The 21,761-nt window shown below is 39.6% G+C and overlaps 1 protein-coding gene across 1 annotated transcript in view; it reads right to left on the bottom strand.

Moving 5' to 3' along the window:
* Positions 1-14,408: 14,408 nt before the first annotated feature.
* The window catches only part of HMCN1 (hemicentin 1), a 379,559-nt gene continuing 372,206 nt past the window's right edge, over positions 14,409-21,761 (bottom strand). The window contains exons 105-107 of the mRNA XM_008145958.3: positions 20,745-20,864; positions 16,320-16,446; positions 14,409-14,799 (exon numbers count right to left, since the gene is read on the bottom strand). Of these exons, the coding sequence (XP_008144180.2) occupies positions 14,433-14,799; positions 16,320-16,446; positions 20,745-20,864 (614 nt within the window). The 3' untranslated portion in view covers positions 14,409-14,432. The remainder of the gene's footprint in view (positions 14,800-16,319; positions 16,447-20,744; positions 20,865-21,761) is intronic.

The raw sequence follows: 21,761 nt of genomic DNA, 5'->3' as shown, positions 1-21,761 counted from the left end.
CAGCCCTCACCAGATTTGTCCTCCAGCTTCTACTCTGGCCAAGTGCATGTTTAGCTCCATGATGAAGAGTGCCAGACCCCTCCTGTAGGTTACCTGTATCATCCAGGTTAGATGCTTGGAGCCTACGAGAGACCAACACAGGTTCCAGCTTGTCCTGTGGGTTCCAATTTGTCATCGCTCTCCCTTGCTCTACAACCACCTTTCCTTCCCGACTGCCTGCCCTGCTGACCTCAGCCCAGCAAGGAATATGGAATAACAGCAGAAAGTAAACTACTGAACCAGCACCCACCATTACGTGGGGTCAAATCTCTACAATAATCTCCTTTTACCCAATATAACTTCCTGGTGGCTTTGCTTCTCTGATCAAACCATAACAAAATTTGGGGTTTGCTTTGGAGACCAAGGGTGTATAAGCCAGGATTCAGACACTTATAGTGTAACTGGGGGCAGGTCACTTAACCTCTTTGAGCCTTGGGCTTCCTATATGTAAAATTCTACTTATTCTGAAATTGTTGTGAGGGCAAGAGAATATAAGTCCAAGTAAATACACAGATGAATGCAGGCTTTGCCATGTACTTCCATGTCTTACCTCTTTTTTTTTATGTGAAAATGCCTCTGCGGGCGTGGCTGTGTCTTTTTCATCATTGTTCCTAGATCCTAGTTCAGTAACTGTCATGTAATGTAGTTTATGCTCAATATTATTTGTGCTACAAATGAATGAATGTCTAGAGACACATCTTTTGTGTTGATGCAGCATATGTTTACCTGGTGTTTATTACAACTTTTCTTCTGAGGTTCAAAGTAGGTACACTAGTCACGATGTTTGGAAAGTCATAGGTATTGCATAGATGAATGGCTGAGAATCACTATGCCTGGTGTAATGTTTAAGGATTTCCTGTTTCCAGATCTCAGAAGGCCTAGCACATGCAATTATGATTGGACACCAGTGGATGTCACCCTCAGAACACACAATGTGCTCTCAGACCCTCTTTGGGAAGCCAGGCCAACTCCACAGATGTTTGCTCCCCCCGCCCCCCGCCTCCAGGGCAATGTGGAAAGTCATTTTGGTCTCCAGATGTCACCCATCACCATGAAGCCCTCCAGCCTGTGTCTTCATCCAGCGGTAGAGAGAGGGATTATGGAATGCTTTGCAAAGATGCTTTTATCTGTAGGAATGGTGTTCATTGATTGATGGAATTTGGAGAATGCTTCTGAGTGAATTAAAATCATTTAAAAATGTTGTTTGGCTGTAATAGTATCTGCCTCTTGGAAGGGAAGTAGGAGATTCAGTCATAAGAATGGAAGGAGAGTTACTTTTCACTTCTGTATATGTGGTTTGTGGCATTGTTTGTACTTGGTTAATAAATCACTTGTTCAAAAGTAAAGATTAAAGAATAAATAAAATAATATTTGGCAAAATCTTGATAGTGTACTCTTTTTTAAAAAATTTCTTTATTGCCGAAACTGGTTTGGCTCAGTGGATAGAGCGTCGGCCTGCGGACTCAAGGGTCCCAGGTTCGATTCCAGTCAAGGGCATGTACCTTGGTTGCGGGCACATCCCCAGTAGGGGGTGTGCAAGAGGCAGCTGATCAATGTTTCTCTCTCATCGATGTTTCTAACTCTCTATCCCTCTTCCTTCTCTGTAAAAAAATCAATAAAATATATTTAAAAAAATTATTTATTAAGGTATTACATATGTGTCCTTATCCCCCCAGTGCCCCATCCCCCCAATAGTGTACACTTTTTTTATTTAACTTGTTTGTCCTATTACTTACTAAGAGAATTTCTATTTTGGAAAAAAACAAAAAACCAAACTCTGATAATGTTCTCTGTAATGTCATTGGTTTCCACTCCTCAAACTGGTCTCCTTCAGACATTAATTCATATTAATTTGTTTAAATTTTTATTAAGCACATGACTATGTTTTATTTGTTGTACAGGTGCAGGGGTACACTGGCTAATAAAAAAAACACAAGTTTTTAAAAATTGATTTTAGAGAAAAAAAAAGGGAGAGAGAGAAACACTGATGTAAGAGAGAAACATTGGCTGGTTGCCTCCTGTACAAGCCCTGACCAGGATCCAACCTGAAACTTAGGTATGTGACCTGACCTATAATGGAACTCGCAGCCTTTTGGTGTATGGGATGATGCTCCAACTAACTGAGCCACCGACCAGGGCAAAACTCAAGTTTCTAAAATAGAACTCTAATAAGAATTAGAGTTAGAGAAAAACATTGGCTTCAAAGTTATCCTTGTCTGTTTATAGGCAGATTTATAAATAGGGAAGTTTACAATAAAGTGTACACAGTTTTTATATTTAAATGAATAAACATATATTATGAAGTTGACAAAAATCAAGGTGTTTGCACCTGGGAGTGTAAATTGGTGCAACCTGTACTGAGAACAATTTGGAGATATGTCTCAGAAACCTCAGGAGTGGTTGTCACCCAGGAATTCCACATGAAGAAATCATTCTTAGATGACAAAGAGGTAATTTAAAAGTATGTGCAGGAAACGACTCTTTATGCTGAAGAAAAAGCATAAGCAAGAAAGAGGAAATATTATAATTACTTCTTGGCAGGACAATGTGACCAGGATGTAGCAGTTGACAAAGTATAAATACAAAGTTGCCTCAAATAAGTCAGCCATCCCTTCAACTTTTGGGTTGCTTTGTGTCATTTGTGCCTTATGCAAAGTCCTGTGCAGGGGGATGGCATAAGGTGAATCCTCTTTACTTTGACTGTTGAGGGGAGGGACTGGATAAGGTACTATGGACCAGCAATCCTGTACACAATGCAAAATACTCCACCAAATAGGCAGATTGTTGTGTGTTAGGCAAAAAACTGATTCAAGTCCACTACGGCTAATATGGGGAAATGGAACTTCTCCGAATGGAATTGGTTTCAGCTCTATTGACAAGATGACCTTCAGGTTGAAGAAGATAGAAAGATAAAACTACTGTGTAAAGATGGGTTGATATTCACTTGGTTGCCTTAGATGAGTTCAAGCCTCTAGGACTGAACAGGTTAAATCCTGGACTATTGCAAGAACTGGCAAACGAAATCATCAAGCTGGCTTCACAGATCTCCTTAACCCTGTGAGGAAGTGGAGAGATGTTGGAAAGCTTAACATCAGCATAGATTGTTTTGACTTTTAAAAGGATAAAGAAGATGCTGAACTTGATAGGCCTTCGGGCAGACAAGTGAAGCTCCTTAATTCTACTTCACATCAGGGTACAGTTAGATGACCTCAGGTTTAGGTTCCTCATCATGAGTCCTGTATTAGTTTCCCACAAACTGGATGGCTCAAAAGAGCAAAAATTTATTCTCTCAGATCTGGATGCTTGTAGTCCAAAGTCAAGGTGTCCATGGGTCACACTCCTTCTGCAACTTGTAGGGGAGAATTCTTGCTGCCTCTTCCTAGCTTCTGATGGGGGCTGTCAATCCTTGACGTTGGTTGGCTTGCAGCGGTATCATTCCAGTCTCTGCCTCTGTCATCACTGGCCTTTCGCCCTGTGTATCTGTCTCTTCACATGACACTTCCATCTTCTTATAAGGACACTGGTCATGTTATATTAGAGACCATCCTAGTGATCTCATTTTAACTTTATCGCACCTATACAGACCTCATTTCCAAATCAGGTCATTTTCACAATAGGGCTTGGGACGTTAAGATATATTTTTGGGAGATAAAAATTGAACCCACCAAGAAGCACTATTTTTCTTCTCCCATGATCTTACTCTGTTTCTATACCATATGTGTACACTCACAACTGCCACCACCTCCAAACGCTTTCTCATATTTATTTTCATTAGGATTATTTCCATTATCCATACCCATGTGACCAAGGTAAAATTTAAAATTTATAAGTATAACCAAAATGAAAAGGCTGGAAAATGCTCTATGGAGAGGCATCCCACTTAAGGACGGAACCTAAACAACTTGGTTTGCTCATACCTATACCATTCATCCTTTCTGGAACTCAATGTCTCCTTGTGTAAAATGACCCCTAAATCTCCCAGCTTGGGAAGTAATACTATGTGTGAACATATTGGGGTAGCCAACATTTTTGAAACAGAGGTCTTTGATTAGATCAGGACAGCCTGAAACAAGCCCTACTGTTTGGCATATTGGGACTTGCAGCTAAACTGTGGTCCTTTCTCATTTCCCCATTGGAGCAGATGTATTAACAATCTCTCTCTCTCATGTTGTTTTTGGCTCGCACTTTAAGGTTTCCTCAAACCTAACCTCCAAAGAATGAAGGAACTGTGGAAGTAGCAGTTTGAGAGAACCCACTAGGCAAGCAGTCCAAGTTCATCCTGTAGGTCTGGCCATTGTTTTTGTTGCATATCAAAGAATGCCTATTTTTCAGCTCCGTTCCACGTTGCCAAAGAGGTAATACTAACAAAGTGCTATGCTGTAAAGGAACAGCCCTACATCAAATGCATGTCCTCCTTTGATCCAACTGAACCAGATGATAGCTATTTTGCTGTCAAAGAGAGCAATGACAAAAGGCCAACCAACGCTGCAACATTTTAGCTGGGTGTGTGTCAATTGAGGACAGATGCGTGTGCCTGTTCTAAATGGAGGCTAAGAAAGCTCAGTTTCATCCGTTCGGAATCCAGATGTAGCAATTGGGATTCAAAAGTCAGTTTACAGGAATGAAGGTCCTGAGGTGTGAGCAAGATTAAAGTGTCTCCATGTTTTACCTTTAGTCTGTGAACCACGACCCCAAAGGCAAGAAGCTGAGTGAATAGAGAGAACTACTACTTCCTGATCATTCTCATCTGCTTTGACTAAAAGCAAGTTTTTCTGCTACCTGGGGAAAAGAGCCCCTGCTGCCTGTGTCTGTCTCTCTTTCTGTCTCTATCTATCTAAAATCTTTTTTTTTTTTTTTTAAGAAAGATTTTCCTAGAGTGTAATCAGATAATTTGAGCTAGGGTTGGTTTCACTGTCAAGCCCTTTTGAGTCTCTCAAAACCAAATTATTTCAAAAACAAAATCTGGAAATAAAGTCCAAACTCCTTAAAAAGATTTATGGGAATCCTTCATATTTTGGTATCTGCTTAATTCTTCAGCTTTTTAGCCACATTGAACTACTCACTCGCCTGGGAATATCTATGGCCTTTGTCCACTGACTTTTGCCTTGCCACCTGGGAAACTTGGCCATCTATTGCACAAAGAAGCACAGAGGTTAAGAACCAAGATAACTTAGTTTTACATCACGTCCTTGCCATTTACTGTCCATGTTTCCTCACTTTTTAAAAAATATATATATTTTATTGATTTTTTTTTTACAGAGAGTAAGGGAGAGGGATAGAGAGTTTGAAACATCGATGAGAGAGAAACATCGATCAGCTGCCTCCTGCACACCCCCCCTCCCGGGGATGCACCCACAACCAAGGTACATGCCCTTGACCGGAATTGAACCTGGGACCCTTGAGTCCACAGGCCAATGCTCTACCAACTAAGCCAAACTGGCTAGGGCGTTTCCTCATTTTTTATGCCTCTATTTCTTCACTGTAAGCTAGGGAAAATTTATTGTACCTATCTCAAGGAATTGTTAAAGTCTTCATTAACTAATTTAGGCAATATATGTAAAGCATGTAAAACAGTGTGTGGCTCTGGGTGAGCTAATTTTATGGTTCAGATTTTAGCTATTACGTTCTTTTTAAAAAAATATATTTTATTGATTTTTTACAGAGAGGAAGGGAGAGGGATAGAGAGTTAGAAACATCGATGAGAGAGAACCATCGATCAGCTGCCTCCTGCACACCTCCTACTGGGGATGTGCCCATAACCAAGGTACATGCCCTTGACCGGAATCAAACCTGGGACCTTTCAGTCTGCAGGCTGACGCTCTTATCCACTGAGCCAAACCAGTTAGGGCTATTACGTTCTTTAGGGACCCCTTAGTTCTGGTTGAGCAGCCCTACATGTTTCTTAATTTTTCCCTGTACTTAGTCTTTCCTTGTCATATCACTTAGTATTACATTATGGGAAAGAAGTCTATGATGAGATGAACTAAAGCAATCCTGTTTGTAGGTATTTAATTACAGGTATGAATTACTTGTAGGTAGTAATTATACTTGATTTCTTTGCGCGCTCTCTGTAGTGAATATTCAAGTCACTTAAAGAATACCCCTTAAGTTCCCAAAGATACCACATAAGTTTAGTTTTCCAAGAAGGGAAAGATGGAAGCCTTGTGTGTGAAGCATCCCATTGTTTCCCTACTGTGCATACAGAACTTTTCACAGGCTAATTCACTACAGTGAGTCTTTAGCATGTGACACATCCTTTTCACCAAGTTTCTCTATACCAAAAGGATAGGATGCCTTGCAGAGTTCATCATGATGAGATTCTACCTGTCACAGAACTATTTCCAGCTCTGCCTCACCCTTGGGGGTAAATACTCTGGTATATGCAATGCACCGACAGGCATGTACGTGCCATCACACATATTTTTACTACTGCTTCCAATACTACTGTCCATATCCTGGAAATGCCTGTCCATATCCAGTCTTGCCCTCTTGGCAGCTATGAACATTTGGCACTAGCCAATTATTGTTTTTCAGGCCCTGACCACACAAGAGAAGTTCAGGAGAAAGCACTCTTCTGAATGCTTTCAGATATGGGGGAGTGAAGTTTTGTATAGAACAAACCTCTGGGAAAATTGACAAGATTTTTCATTTGCCATCCAGATGTTTCCATATAATGCCCAATTCTTTTAATCTCATTTTTCCTTGACTTCAAAACAGCTGATCCAGTTAGTAACCACCCTTCTACTCCTCTCACTAAATTTTTCATTTGGCCTTGCTCTGTAACCCCAAGTTCTAGTTGGTTCCACTGAATTGTTAACTCTTTAAACAACCATAATACTGTAATCCACACATAAGAATAAAATGAATACGGTATAGAATGGCATAAAATTGCCACTTTTAATCCCATTAACCATAACTTCAGGGATCTTTGATTTTTGAGATAAGGATATGATCAGAAAGAGTGTTTCAGCAACTTTCAAGTGTCTTTATGTTAATACTCAATATAGAGGCTTTCTTTCCTTCTCCCTAAAGCCAGGCAAATCAATGAAACTCATCACAATGACCACAAATGTATTAGGCATATGTAAGTTATCCATACATTTACCAAACATTCATCCAATCCTACTATATGCCAGCTACCACAGTAAGTGCAGGAGATACAGTACTAACAAATGCATTGGTATGGACCTAGAACGGCAATTTTCAACCTTTTTTATCTCATGGCACACATAAACTGATTACTAAAATTCTGCAGCACACAAAAAATATTATTTTGTTCAAAACTGACAAAAAATAGGTATAATTTTGATTAATTTACTCCTCAGACAAAGTAATAGTAATTAACTATCCATTTTTTGCTTCAAAGTGACTTTAAAAAACACACCAGGTACCTTTATCAGCAAAGTGGGAATAGAGGAAACATATCTCAATATAATAAAGGTCATATATGACAAACTCACAGCCAACATCATATCAACGGGCAAAAACTAAAAATATTTCCCTTAAGATCGGGAACGAGACAGGGATACCCGCTTTCACCACTCTTATTCAACATAGTACTGGAACTCCTAGTCACAGCAATCAAACAAGGAAGAAGAAATAAAAAGCATCTAAGTTGGAAAGGAAGAAGTAAAACTGGGGTCGGTTGAAATTAAGCTCTTCCATGGGATCCCGAGGAAAGAATTTCAAGGACCCATGCACGGGAGATTGTGATCTTGTGGCAAGATTTATTCGAGAAGTCTGCCCCTGCCCCTGGGTTTCCAAAGTCCCATATCCCTCTGTCCCACCACGGAAAAAGTCCAACCTTGTCTTCAGTGGGCTGATGGGGTCCACTCCCTAGCTAATGATATTTTCCCTAGGTTTGACTGACAGGCCTCTACGGTTAAGTACCTTCTCCATTTTGACTTTATTGCACATATCCTTATCTCCCTCTGCTCCCCCTACACCTACCATGGGGGTGGGGGTGGGGAGGAAGGGGTGTTAATCCCCTTAGAGCGACATGCTTTATTTCTTGGGGTATAAAGCTGTAGCTTCCTAGTGAAGCAAACTTAGGCTCAGTGTCCCCAAACGCCATGCTTACCAATTTCTGATTTCCTTTGCTTTCTTCCTTTTAATAACTAACCAAAGAAGGTAAAAACCACAAAAACTACTATAATTATTTGCAGATGACACGATACTGTATCTAGAGAAACCTACAGATTCCACCAAAAAACTACTAGAACTGATAAATGAATTCAGTAAAGTAGCAGGATACAAAATAAATATCCAGAAATCAGTTGCATTTTAATACACCAATAATGAACTATCAGAAAGAGAAACTAAGAAAACTATCCCATTTGCAATTGCACTAAAAAGCCCCCACCTAGGAATAAATTTAACCAAGAATGTAAAAGACGAGTATTCAGAAAATTGTAAGACACTGAAGAAAGAAATTGAAGAAGACACAAATAAGTGGAAGCGTATACCATGTTCATGAATATAATTAATATCATTGAAATGTCCATACTACCCAAAGCAATCTATAGATTCAATACAATTCCTATCAAGATACCAATGGCGTATTTCACAGAACTAGGATAATTATTCCAAAATTTTATATGGAATCAAAAAAGACCCCAAACAGCCACAGCAACTTGAAAAGAAGAACAAAATTTGAGGAATCACACTACCTGATATCAAACTCTACTTCAAGGCCAAAGCAATTCCACTTCTGGGAATATATTTGAAGAAACCCAAAACACTAATTTGAAAGAATATACACACATCTATGTTCATTTCAGTGTTATTTACAATAGCCAAGATTTGGAAGTATCCCAAGTGCCCATCAGGTAGACATTCAGGTAAGTATGTGAATAAAACAATTGTGATACATTTACACAATGGACTATTAGTTGTAAAAAAAAAAAAAAAAGGAGAAAGAAATCTTACCTTTTGTGACAGCATGGATGGACCTGGAGATTATTATGGTAAGTGAAATAAGCCAGTCATAGAAAGACAAGTACATGATTTCACTCATATGTGGAACCTAATGCACAAAATAAATTAACAAACAAAAATAGGAACAGACTGATAGATACAGAGAACAAACTGAAACTGACAGCTGTCAGAAGGGAGGAGGGTTGAGGTCTGGGTGAAAAAGGTGAAGGGATTAAGCAAAGAAAAAAAACCCTCATAGAAACAGACAACAATATATTGATTACCAGAGGGAAAAGGGTGTGGGGGAGGTAGAAGAGGGTAAAGAGGGAATAAATGGTGATGGAAGGAGACTTAAAAAAAGTCAAGTGCCTATACTTATATATAAGGATTTTTGGTACCAAGAATTAACCAATCAGATGCAATCTTATTATGCAACATGACCAATAAGATCCAATTCTATTATATGACCTATATATTTCTGGTTCAAGTCAGGACATTCAGACCAGATGGCTATGGTTGTGTTGGCTGTTGTCATTTTTTATTTCACATTCTAAGGGAGAAGAGGTCAGTGCCCATCATTAAATAGTCAGGTATTGCATGCTTTAAAAATTCTTGCAGCACACTGGTTGAAAATTGCTAACTTAGAAGAATCATGTAAACATATAATTACCATATACTATTTTAAAGGACTTAATTGTGTTCTCCCATAATTCATTTATTGAGTTCTTAAACCCCTAATTCCTCAGAATGTGACTGTATTTGGATATGGGACCTTTAAAAAGGTGATTAGGTTAAAATGAGGCGATCAGGGCAAGCTTTAATCCAATCTGACTGGTGTCCTTGTAAGAAGAGGAATTTTGGATGCACAAAGAGACACCAGGGGCATGTGTGCACAGAAGGATGACCATGTGAAGCCGCCAGGATGCTAATATTTTTTACATTACAAAATGTATACTTTAATCAGTATAAAGTATATAAACATGCAGGCAAGCTTGTGGAGAAGCTGACCAAGATACTAATGCTAAGAGACATATGCCCATCTAAATTTTCTATTTCACTTTTTTTTTTTCTTTACAGAATAGTTAGTAAATTTGTTTAATGTAGAATTTTTTAATTTGTTATTTTGGAAGTTCTTTATTGTAAAGACAATTCTTTTGTTGATGACTCAGCAGCCACATTGTCAGTGATAATTCTGGAACCGCCCCATGGTGTTCAGGAATGGCACATTTAATGGAATGAACAGGAGGGTTAAAAGCTTGGTTTTCTTATTTGGTGTGTTTCTTTCTTTGAGCTTTCTCCATTGAGATTCGCAATCTCTTGATTTCTCCCATCCATCTCCCGTGCAACAATGGGAGGCAACCTTCCCCAGGAAAAAGAAATAAAAAAATACCCTTAGTCTGATTTTGGCGAGTTCCTTGGCTCTACTCATAGTGTAAGCAGGTGTCCTAGCTCAAGAGGAACCTATGTTTTTGTCTTAAGTTTTCATATCTCTGTGCAAACTTACTGGGTGGCCAGCAGTTAGTTGAGGGGCTGGTTGCAGCTTAATTTCATCTCTACATCACTCGAAAGTATGACCTGAAGGTTCCAAGAAAGAGAGAGACCAATCCTAGTAGAAGGTAATTCTGCTACTGGGTACAGGCTGATGTGAAAGATGGGAGGACCAACCACGATGGGAACAAGCAGATGCAGCTGAGATGGATCATGGCCAGTATGAAGGTTGAGGTGGTAGAATGGGAGGGAGGAGCTCATCCTGAAACCACTGTGAAGAATTTCCAAATTCCCAGGCTGCTCCTCTGAGAATAGAGAATTGGAAACAGAATCTTGGCAGAGGACGGTGATTGGGAAACTACAATCATCCTGACCAGTTAGTTTTATGTCCTACCACTGCTCCAGCTTGGCAGTGAGCTTTCTGACTCAGTGGAGCAGTGATTACACATTGAAAACTTGGCCTCAGCTTGTCTCCTCCAAGGACCCCTGGAACGCTGCAGTTAATCAGCACACTGGTCATCAAGGATCACTTGACATTTTGAAAATGTGTTTTAGATACCTGGGCAATATGTTGATACACTGATGCATTCTTCCCGTGTCCCTACAGAGTTGGAATAAGCCGGGGCCAATGGGACATGTCAGGCACCACCTCCACACATGGAAACGCTTTATTCAGGAGCCAGGGCCAGAGTCCAATGAGTGGTCTCTACCCTGCTGTCTGACATGGAGGTGGAGGAAACTGGAAATATTAGATCAACTTACGTGGATTCCACGATTGAAAATCAGGTACGTTGGGAGCCTGAAACCCAGGAGAATGAGAACCAAGTGGCCTAGTGCACAAGGGCAGCCTCCTAGCACCAGAAAATCATGCTAAAGCCTTTCTCTTTGACCCATTGTCCCCCGAAGGATGCCTGGAAAGAAAGAAAGCAATTGTCCCACTGGGTCAAAGTGCATTATTATCATTAGAAACATTATTAGGGTGGCTAGAACACAGGGCTTCTTCTTGAGTCAAATAGCACCCTTCCCCTAACAGACACACAATCTATGGGCATATTATTACTCTGTGAAATCCAACAAAAATGGATACAAGTCTTAAAGAGAAAAACAAGTCTTAAAAGGAGAGGAAGATAAAAGAATAGGCTCGCTTTACCAATTTTTCCTTGCAACTCGTGAGTAGGGAGCTTGTGTGTTGGTTGAATGAATGTAAAATCATGGGAAATTTTTTTCCAAAGACAACTGGTGGAGTCCGTCTTTTTCTCGTTCACATGTCTTCCTACCAGGATCCATCCTCCCTGTTCCCCATCAACGCCAATGCTACCTTCTTAGTCCCCACCCACCCAAAGCAACAAAACACAGGAAATGCACGTATACAGATTGTCTATAGTTGCTTTTGTGCTAAATCAGCAGAGTTGAGTAGTAGCAAGAGAAACCATGCGGCCTATAAAGCCCATCTTTCCCTTTGCAGAAAAAGTTTGCTGACCACTGGTGCAGATCATACTTCTTCTTCTATTAACATTAGGTTCATTACTTGTACTGTACTGTAGGTAGACTTCATCCAACATGTAAGGGATTGTACATATTTGAGTTTAATATTACTGATGAGATTTCTCATTTTTCCCTTTGGTTTCCTCCCTTTGGAGATATTTCCTTTTCTGCTAGTCATCCCTCCGTGGTCTTTGGAATTTGCAGGCTCTGAGGACTGTAGTTGTAACACACAAGACATAGGCTTGCTCCCTACAGCTTTGCTTGATGCTGTGGAGGGCTTCAACACCCTGTTCTGTCATCCTAAGGGAACAAACAGGCTTGATAACTGATATCATTGCCTATCTCTGCTCAACCACTAGAGTGGTTATGAGGTATTTAAATACAATTTTGTCAGAGGTACTAGGTTATAGTCAAGATTCTGGCTGGATCTTCTGGCTTCACATAGGAATATCTAAATCAAATAGTGTAGTAACCAGAAGTCTATTCCTACAAATATGATTGCTCAGTACATGGCTGGTCACTCTATGTTTGCAGAAAAATTGGACAAAGGAAATGAGAACAATTAATGTGGTTTAATTTTAGAAAGCTCGATAATCAGGGTCATGTGCCAATGGGACATGTCAGGCACCACCTGGAACTGGTTACCAAATAGGCTGTAAGTGTCCTTTCCAAGGCCTGAGGAGTCACACAGATGTCTTGACTGTATTAATCCAGCATTTCTCCAAGTGTTCAGTGAGTTGTTACGATATATTGGGGGATATTTTGACTCGAACAAATGAAATCTATTTTCTACTGAGGTGCTACGATCCTTCAATGTCGGTGTTCACAGTAAATATTTAATAGGAAGACATATCCTACAATGTTTCCGAACTTGTTTGACCATGGAGCCCGTTGACTCAAAAAATATTTTTACTGAACTCATGTTCTACAGAATATTCTTTGGCAAACACTGAGTTAGGCAATCACCTGCCAACTGTAGACTAGATGATTTTTCCAGGTTTCTTTGAATAATGTGATTCTAGGTAAAAAAAATCCTTCAATCACAGGCCATGATTAGGCCTTCAGTAGTTTATTACCTATTATAGGTAGGTGATGGATTTACTTGAGGTAAGATATAAAGAAACTATTTAGGTAAGTGAGAAAACTGTTAGGCAATGAGATAACGTTTGATGTGGAGTCATAAGAGGTAGAAGGTATGCCATTTCTGCCACTAATCGGCTATGCTATCTTAAGGAAGTTACATAACTTATGAGTCCCAGGATCTTGACCTATAAAATGTGAATAACAATACAGCATTACCTATCTCAAGAGCTGCTGTGGTGATTAAATCATGACACGTATCACATACCCACATGCATATGTGGATGTGGCTATACACTTTATTACCTGTTATAGCTGTGAGGAAACAAATTTCAGGTTTTCAAAAAAGTTAAGACAAAGGATGTGAAAATTTTATTTTAGCTGGTTTTCCTGTAACATTATATTTTTATAAAATAATTTTATAAAAGAGTTCATCAAGATATTCCATAGAAAATACACACTAAGGTAATATATGTACACTTCATAAAAATAGAATACATCTTGGCAATTGCTTCCAGAGTCTGTTACCACCACGTACAGTGTATTGACGTTTAACATTTATGCTAATTTAACATATGAGATTTTTCAAGAAAAACAAAGAAAACCGTCCCATTGATATTTTAAGAAATTGTTTCCAACTGATAGGAAGGTAAAAACAATTCTGGAATGTGAAAATGAAGTAGCTGACGGCAGATTATATCAAAATATATGAACAAAGATCCATGCCATCAACAATTATCTGAGGACAAAGTAGTATTTTTTTCTATGATCATAAATGGTTCACTGAAAGTAATATCCTTATTTTGGGTGTTCAAAGTGAGCACCATTTGGGATCATCATAACCTTCTAGAAGCTGTACTATATTTCTAAAACGAGTGGTGTTTCTTTTTTTCCTTAAAGTGAAAAGAGGTGTCTAAGTCCTATAATAAAGTATCAATACTATTTTTTTTTTAAAAAAGCATCTTCATAAGTTAAAGTTACTTAAGCTTTGCTCAAAAGATATAGCAACCAGTTTTATTACTTTAAAAATGGCCAAATGCGCAAAAGTCTACTTGGCTTTGAATTATCATTATAGTTAAGTTTATTGTATATTTTTAAGGAAAACGATCTTAGCTACTGTGCCACCATAAAACATCACTGATGTGTCCCGTTGGATGTTCAGAGATAATCTTTGGAAAGTAACCGTTCCAGTGTAATAAATAAAGAAAAGGGTACGGGGCTTTGCTAGACCTGAAGGAAAAGATGTGGCCATGGTGGGATCCTGAAAATACCTCAGCAGTACCAGGGAACACACACAAAACAGAGCATAGCACCATTTTCAAGTTGCCATGGTTGCAACCGTTCAGGAGATGGTAACCTGGAAGCGAACTTGATTCCCATGATTAATGCAGCTTAAATATGTGGCTTTGGCTTTGGCGAGCTTCTTAGTACGGATAGGCAGACACGGCTATATACACTATGAATGTGGTCTGATACTCAATGGTCCCACTGGCACTGGAGGATAAGGCTCGGACCCTCATGCGGTAGGTCTCTGGTTCTCGGAGTGGTCGTGTGGTATACACGACCCCTTTCAAGTTTTCAACCCTCAAGGCAAAAGGAACGGTCTGTTCCTCGTCTACCATGAGAAACATTGTCCTGGGATGCATCACTCCATCCTGCGTGTATGCCACCAGCCGGATTAAATCTTGATTGGCGGCTATTCCGAATGGGAGGGAGACAAGTTTGTATTCCAAGGCATATGGGCTCGAGGCGCATTCCAAATCATTGGGTGGACAGTTCTTGAGGCAGAACCTGAGAACAACAAACACATGAAGTGCATATAGTTTCCTGGCTTGGAGGCAGGAGAAGACATGATGCAGGTGATGCTGATCCATGACAACTCTCAGGCATTAAAGGCAGGAGACAGCCTGCCTGCGAGAGCAGAAAGGCTCACCCCACGTTCAGTGTCGCTAACTCAAACCAGATGCCAGATGGCTATGACAGCGTGCTGGTCTAGAGTCAAAGAGCGATCTCTCAGCTCCATGAAAGTCAGAAGCTTTTGAACCACGGAAGTAAGGATGAGTACCACAAGAGAAATGTTAAAAAGTCAGTTTTGGAAATGGAAGCATCGGTACGTTTACTGGAAACAGTACTTCTTAAAGGGAATGCAGGCTTTTAAAAATGTTAACATCTACCCCAACACTGTTGGACAGCTGAAGTAGATATTGATAATATTTGGTTTATTTTTCGAAAATAATGAAAGGTTAAAGTAGGATTCCTGGGGGGGAGGGGAGAGAACCCTTCCTTTTGTATTTGTCGGCCGCATTATTTTAGATGAGAAACACTGTACTTTGTCATGAGCCCACCTTCGCTGCTTTTAAGTCATCATGACTTTTGAATTGTCTGCCAGAAAACACTGGTAATAAAGAGTAAACTTTAAAAAAATGCACAAAAGGTCATTTTCTGAAGATATGTATACTAGTAGATTCCTCAGTTGTAGCATTTGTAGACATTTCATAAGTCTAGATTTTTAATCCCTCCCTTTCTTATTCCCCTTAGACCAGTTATGAGGCGCGTTTTGGTGGATCCTGGGCAGGCCACACTTGACCTTGTTACAGGAAGTTGGTAGCCACTGCTGATCGGAAAAGCAGAGTTTGAGCTCCGACCAGCATCTGGTTTCAGATCTACCTTCTTACCAGCAGGTCCTATTCATGAGGAGCATTATCTCTGATTTCAAGCACCCCGTTAACTCGGAACCTGAACAGAGTAGAACATTTCTGTAAGGAGAGGGAGTCAATAGAAGAGCAGTTTATTCAGAACCCAGAAAAGACAGTGTTTCAGACAGCAGGAAATGTATGAACGGGCAGACTACTGACTCACACTTGCTCATCTCCATTCTCTCATGAAGTCGCCGTGAGTCATCATAGTAAGAGCCAAGGTACTTCCTGGAATGCTCTAAGTGCCCAGAGACCTCCAAGCTCTGAGGTAACACAAATGGACACCAGAAAATTTCACGGAAAGGCAGACACCCCATAAAATGCTCATGGCTGAGGCAGAATTCTAGATGTTGCATGGCGGATTCCATGCTGGGGAGACGGCTCCGGGAAACCTTGGTGGCCCTGAGGGATAGATTAGGTCGCCGTGGGGACCGCAGGATGAGTTCATTTCTTGCCCATTCATTGAAGAAGGAACACACTGTCACCCCAAATCCCCTTGGATTATGACTTCCTGTAAGTTACTGGTAAACACAACTAGAGACAGAGTTTGTGGTCAAGGAGGGAGAGGGAGAAGGATGTTTAAGAGCACGTCTGGGAAGAGAAGGCAAGACTTACCCTGTGTCAGGATCCCGTTGGTAGTCGGGTGGACATGGCGTATCGATGCACTGGTAGCTTCCTCTCATGTTGAAGCACATGCGATTCTGCCCACAGCGCACATTCTGTTCCAGACACTCATCAATATCTAGCCACAGTACAAGGAACATGCAGAGTCAGCAACACAGTCAGAACAGACCATCAAGGGGGAGGGGGGGCGGTGGACATCTGACTGGCATGTCGAGGGTTAGTCTTCTCCTCCCCATGAATGAACTTGGTTGCTGTACCTAAGCTTCCTCAGTCACAAAGTGGGGATCCTGATACCTGGTGTGCTATTTCCCAGATTGCTTTGATGATAAGTTTTTGAGTGTTTTTTTTTTTTTTTTAATGTATGTGAAAGGACATAGAAAAAGAAGCACTATCAAAGTAGAGGGCAAGCTATCAAGATCTCTCTGGTGTTGTTTTATATTTGGAATACAGAGTGCATGTGAGTTTTATAAAGCAAGTAATACTTTAGTTCACCTAAAAACGCTAAAAATTTAAAGGACATTTGTGAACCTTGAGTGAGCCTTCCCCAGTATTTTTTTTTTTATAAGTTCTGATTGTGCTTCCTATTACTAGGTTTCTCTTAGGACTAGTTTTCCCACAGGATTGGAACACTCTGTGAAACAAGTTTTTATTTCAGTTAAATCTCGCCTATTGCCTCTGTGAACCAATTTCTAATTATGATTCTATCTGCCAGACGTGCTTCATCTCCTTGACAAAATGAGATGGCCTCCAAATGGAGTGAAAAGCCCTCTAGGGGAATGCGAGCGAAATTCAATTAGCCTTTTCTTCTGGGCTGTCATAAAACACATTCCCTTTACACCGTCCTCCATATCTTAGTTTAGCTGTAATTTTTACAGTGAACTCATGCAGAAACATGGAGGCCTGGAGACCCAAACCTGGACACGCGTCTGTGTGCATAAGACCAGCTACCTTATCACATATTTTCATTAGCTAAATATGAATCTATAAAGGAATGTCAGGACCTGAAAGACAAAGTGTGTGTCCTTAGCTTCATAATAATGTAACACTTCCCATAGCAAAGCTTTCATAAGCATTGGCGCTCTGGGCAGGGAATTGCCTTCGTCTTCTGTCTATTCTTCTTTCCTCAGGATTAGGCACCATACAGACATCCACTCTACTCTCTCTGCTCATCTTTCTATTCACTGGCCTTTACAAAAAAGCCAAGAAATATGGAGAAATCGTGCTATCTTCTGTTAATTGACAATGTGGTGATGCTAGTTTTTATTATAAAATTAGTCATTTTATAATATAAACATTATTGCTACAAGAAAAAGATACCAAGATGAGTAAAAAACTTTTCTATAAATAGCTGTAGAACATACGAATGCATTTAACCAAGTGCTTCTGGATACGTTAAAAATAATTTAGAATAAACATACTTGAAACATTTATTTTACAGAATTCTGATTCTTGATAAATAGCATGGATGACTTTGAAAACCGGGAGAGCTTAGAATGCTCATTTCAAATGCATTACCAATATAGTGTTTCTAAATTTTTAGAATTAGATTAGTGGTGATTAAAATTTGCATAAAAATATTTTTATTGATTTCAGAGAGGAAGGGAGAGGGGAAGATAGAAACATCAATGATGAGAGAGAATCATTGATTGGCTGCCTGCTGCACGCCCCACACTGGGGAATGAGCCTACAACCCAGACATGTGCCCTAACTGGGAATCGAACCACAACCTCCTGGATTCATAGGTTGAACTTCAACCACTGAGCCACACCAGTTGGGCAAGAATTCTTTGGTTTCTCTTCTCCTCTTCTTGGGCAAATCATGATTGGGTGTGTGTTTTGTTTTCATTTTGCAGCCTCATGACTTCTATTTTTCACTAGAGTTTCTGTCCTTGTTCAATGTCAAATTCATTCTAGTTTCCCTTTTAGCATTGATATTTCTACCACTAGTGCATAAACCTTCAAAATGCACATGAGAATGAAAAGTAGTCTTTTGTTCCTTGTAAATGCTTCAAACACTTTCGAAAGCTACAAAAAGCCTCCGAGTTAGTCTTTTGAATACAGACTTCTGTAAAGGGCATAACTGTTTTCCTTCGTGTCTTTTTTTAAAACCACAATATATGCAACCCATTTAAATTGCAAACATTTCAAATAGCACCTGTTTCTGATTTCTTCACGTTATTTCCACTCTCTGAAGCTCAGCTGAAAGCTGAAAAATGTTTTACACTGAATGAATGACAAGGGCAGTAAAAAAAAATTGGAATAATTAATAAAAGAAGAAAGTGAGAATATGACATAATATAACCCTTAAAAATCTGGCTGAGGGGCTTTGCAGACCAGCTGGTTATTCAAAATGCTTCAGTGTCTACCCTGCTTCCTTCTGTAGTGCCTGGTGCACCTCTAGGGAGTGTGGTGTTAGAGGTGGGCATTGCCATCTCTTCAGTAGGACTCTTGGGTGAAGATCTGGGGACAAGTTATAAAACAGGGACAATGTAAATGCTCTCATCTCATCCAGCTGCCACAGTACAATAACCCTGGTGTTCACTGAATCATAAGGGAAACAAAGGACTATTCTAGACATTATGAGATCTGTGATCAAGTCCTACTCTTGCTCTTGACTGTTCCAGGACACTGACGCTCCCATAATCACTCTGAAAGTCAGTTTTATTATCTTTAGAATGTGTATAAATGATTGCCCTTGACAAATCTGCACTGCTGATAAAAACGGGATACTAGTTGTTCTGGAAAAACATAAGACTATAAGGCAAAATACTGTTTGATCTTCCAGTTCTCCAAATCTCAGTAAAATGTTCGGAACAGGGTAAGTTCTTAATAAACATTTGGTGACAAAAGGTTATGTTCACTTTCCGCCTCCAGCCCCCATGATCCAGTGGGACTCTCGGAGTGTGAATGAATGAATGGGCGGGGGAGGGATGGGGACGATCATGGTAACTCAGGTAAAGCCATTTTCTATCCTGAGACACGTTTTCCACAAGCTACATCCTAGCAAGTCTTTTGTGAATCGCATGGAGAGGGAAAATTCAATCCAAATTTGATTGCTACTGATTAAGCACGCTTTCGCAGATTTTATTTGCTGTACTTTAGAAAGGATATACTTTGCACATGACAGAAATTAATAAAATTTGGATGTTAATGAATTCATAATTAATAAAATTAAGATCTTGCCCACAAAATGAGCAAGTTTCTTAGAAGATTTTCAAGATTTATACAAGTTCTTATTTCTCTTTAATATATACATTGCAATCTAATGCACCTTAGCAAAGTACAGTGTCCCTTTCACATTTTTTGTGTAAAAAGGGTACTGTTGAGATTGATATTTTTTCTTTTTCTTTAAAAAATATTTTTATTGATTTCAGAGAAGAAGGGAGAGGGAGAATCATTGATTGGCAGCCTCCTGCATGCCCCTACCTGGGGATTGAGCCCGAAACCTGGGCATGTGCCCTGACCAGGAATCTAACCGTGACCTCCTGGTTCATGGGTTGACACTCAACCACTGAACCACACTGGCCAGGCAAGATTGATATTGTTTTTCTTTCTTCTGTCACTATACATTGTCCAAAGCTATGTTATAGCACATATAACCTTGTATGATGGTTATGTTCTTTTGTGCCTGGCTGTCTCCACTAGAATCTAAGATCTTGAAGGAAAGAAACTGCGTATTATTTTATTATTATTGATTTCAGAGAGGAAAGGAGAGGGAGAGAGAGATAGAAATCAATGATGAGAGAGAATCATTGATTGGCAGCCTCTTGCATGCTCCCACCTGGGGATAGAGCCTGCAACCGGAGCATGTGCCCTGACCGGAAATTGAACCATGACCTCCTTCCTGGTTCATAGGTCGATGCTCAACTACTGAGCCACGCTGGCTGGGCAGAAATTACATATTATTCATTTGTTTGAACTTTTTGTATTCTGCAATGCTAGAACATAGTCTGTTCTACATCATCTGTAGACTCAAATAATGAATGGATTATTTCATCCATTTACCCACTGATCTCCAAGCCAAAGTACAAAATAATGCTTAACACTGAAGTAAATCCACAGAGCGCTCTTCCCACTTCCCCTTCCATCATAGCTGAACTGTGAAGAAAGGTTAGAAGAGGTCTACCCCCATTAAGTTTTAAAAATATATGAGATAAACCAGTTGAGGCATTCTTGGACCTTCTAGTGAGATAACACCAAAAATGTTTCTCAGCTACTTCCTTTGCTCACTTCCTTTCTCATTGCACCTTTTACCGCAAAAGCAATGTTTAAAGATAAGTCAGAACAACGGGAATGAGAAAGAGCAGAAAGCAACTGGGAGCATAATTTTTCAAGAAAGAAAACATTTACTTTCTCACAGTCTCCTGTGTTGGTTTTAAGTGAAGTTGCAGCAATCAACATCCCAACACTGTCTCACCTTGACACGTCTTTCCGTTGAGCATGAGTTGATAGCCAGGTGGGCAGAGACACTGGTAGCTTCCAAAGGTATTTTTACACTCATGCTGGCAGGTGTCTCTGTTTGCACACTCATCAACATCTGGGGAGAAAGAGAGCGGAGTGGATAACCACGCAAAACAAAGGCGAACTGTGACAGAACCAGCAATAAACAAGTTGTTGATAGAAATTAGAAAAACTTCTTGGTGATTTCATACTCATGTGTTTAAAAATGCTCAGAGCTGTTTTCTATCAGGGTCTGTTTTCAATTGAGTCCCATATAAACTGCACTATTTTATAAAATATGAACATCTGTGTATAAACACATTTATAAGCTGAAACCCCAAACGGCCAATTTCTATGTTAGTTAAGTAAGGCTGGAACGACAGACAAAACAGGTTTGTATAATATCCTAAACCACCAAAGTACAAACTCTTGACAGAATAGTAGAATCCCCTAAAAGAGGATATTAGGTTTTATTTTATTTAAACTTTAGCTCTCTCCCCCTCTTTCTCTCCCTGCACCCTCCCCCAAAATTCATGCATAGCTTTCCCACACATAGATGTTATCAAGTGGAGATATGTTTGTTTTTGTGACTATTCATCAAACTTCATATACTTGTAAAGTACTAATGGCAACCACATATCCATATCTATACACACATTTTAACAGCTGAGTCTATAATATTTTGAAAATGAAATGTATTTTAATAAACACTGCCTTTATAATTACTCAAAATGTGTATACATTTTTTTGGACACTCTGCATATATATAATTGCTGTGTTACCTTGTGCAGAGAACTTAACTTCTCGAGATCTCAGTTGATTTTTCTGCCAAAAGGAGTCACTGATACAATCTCCCTAGTTTATAGGTTTTGGAAGGTTCATGTACAGTAACATATGTGAAAGAATTTTCTAAACTATAAAAATATATCTGTCTGCTATTAAACAAAGCCAAGAAAATAGCAATAAAAAAAAAGAGAGTAAGAATAGGGGATAA

The sequence above is a fragment of the Eptesicus fuscus genome, chromosome 22 (assembly GCF_027574615.1).
Source record: "Eptesicus fuscus isolate TK198812 chromosome 22, DD_ASM_mEF_20220401, whole genome shotgun sequence".
NCBI classification, from domain to species: domain Eukaryota; kingdom Metazoa; phylum Chordata; class Mammalia; order Chiroptera; family Vespertilionidae; genus Eptesicus; species Eptesicus fuscus.
This window is presented reverse-complemented; position numbering and strand designations above follow the sequence as displayed.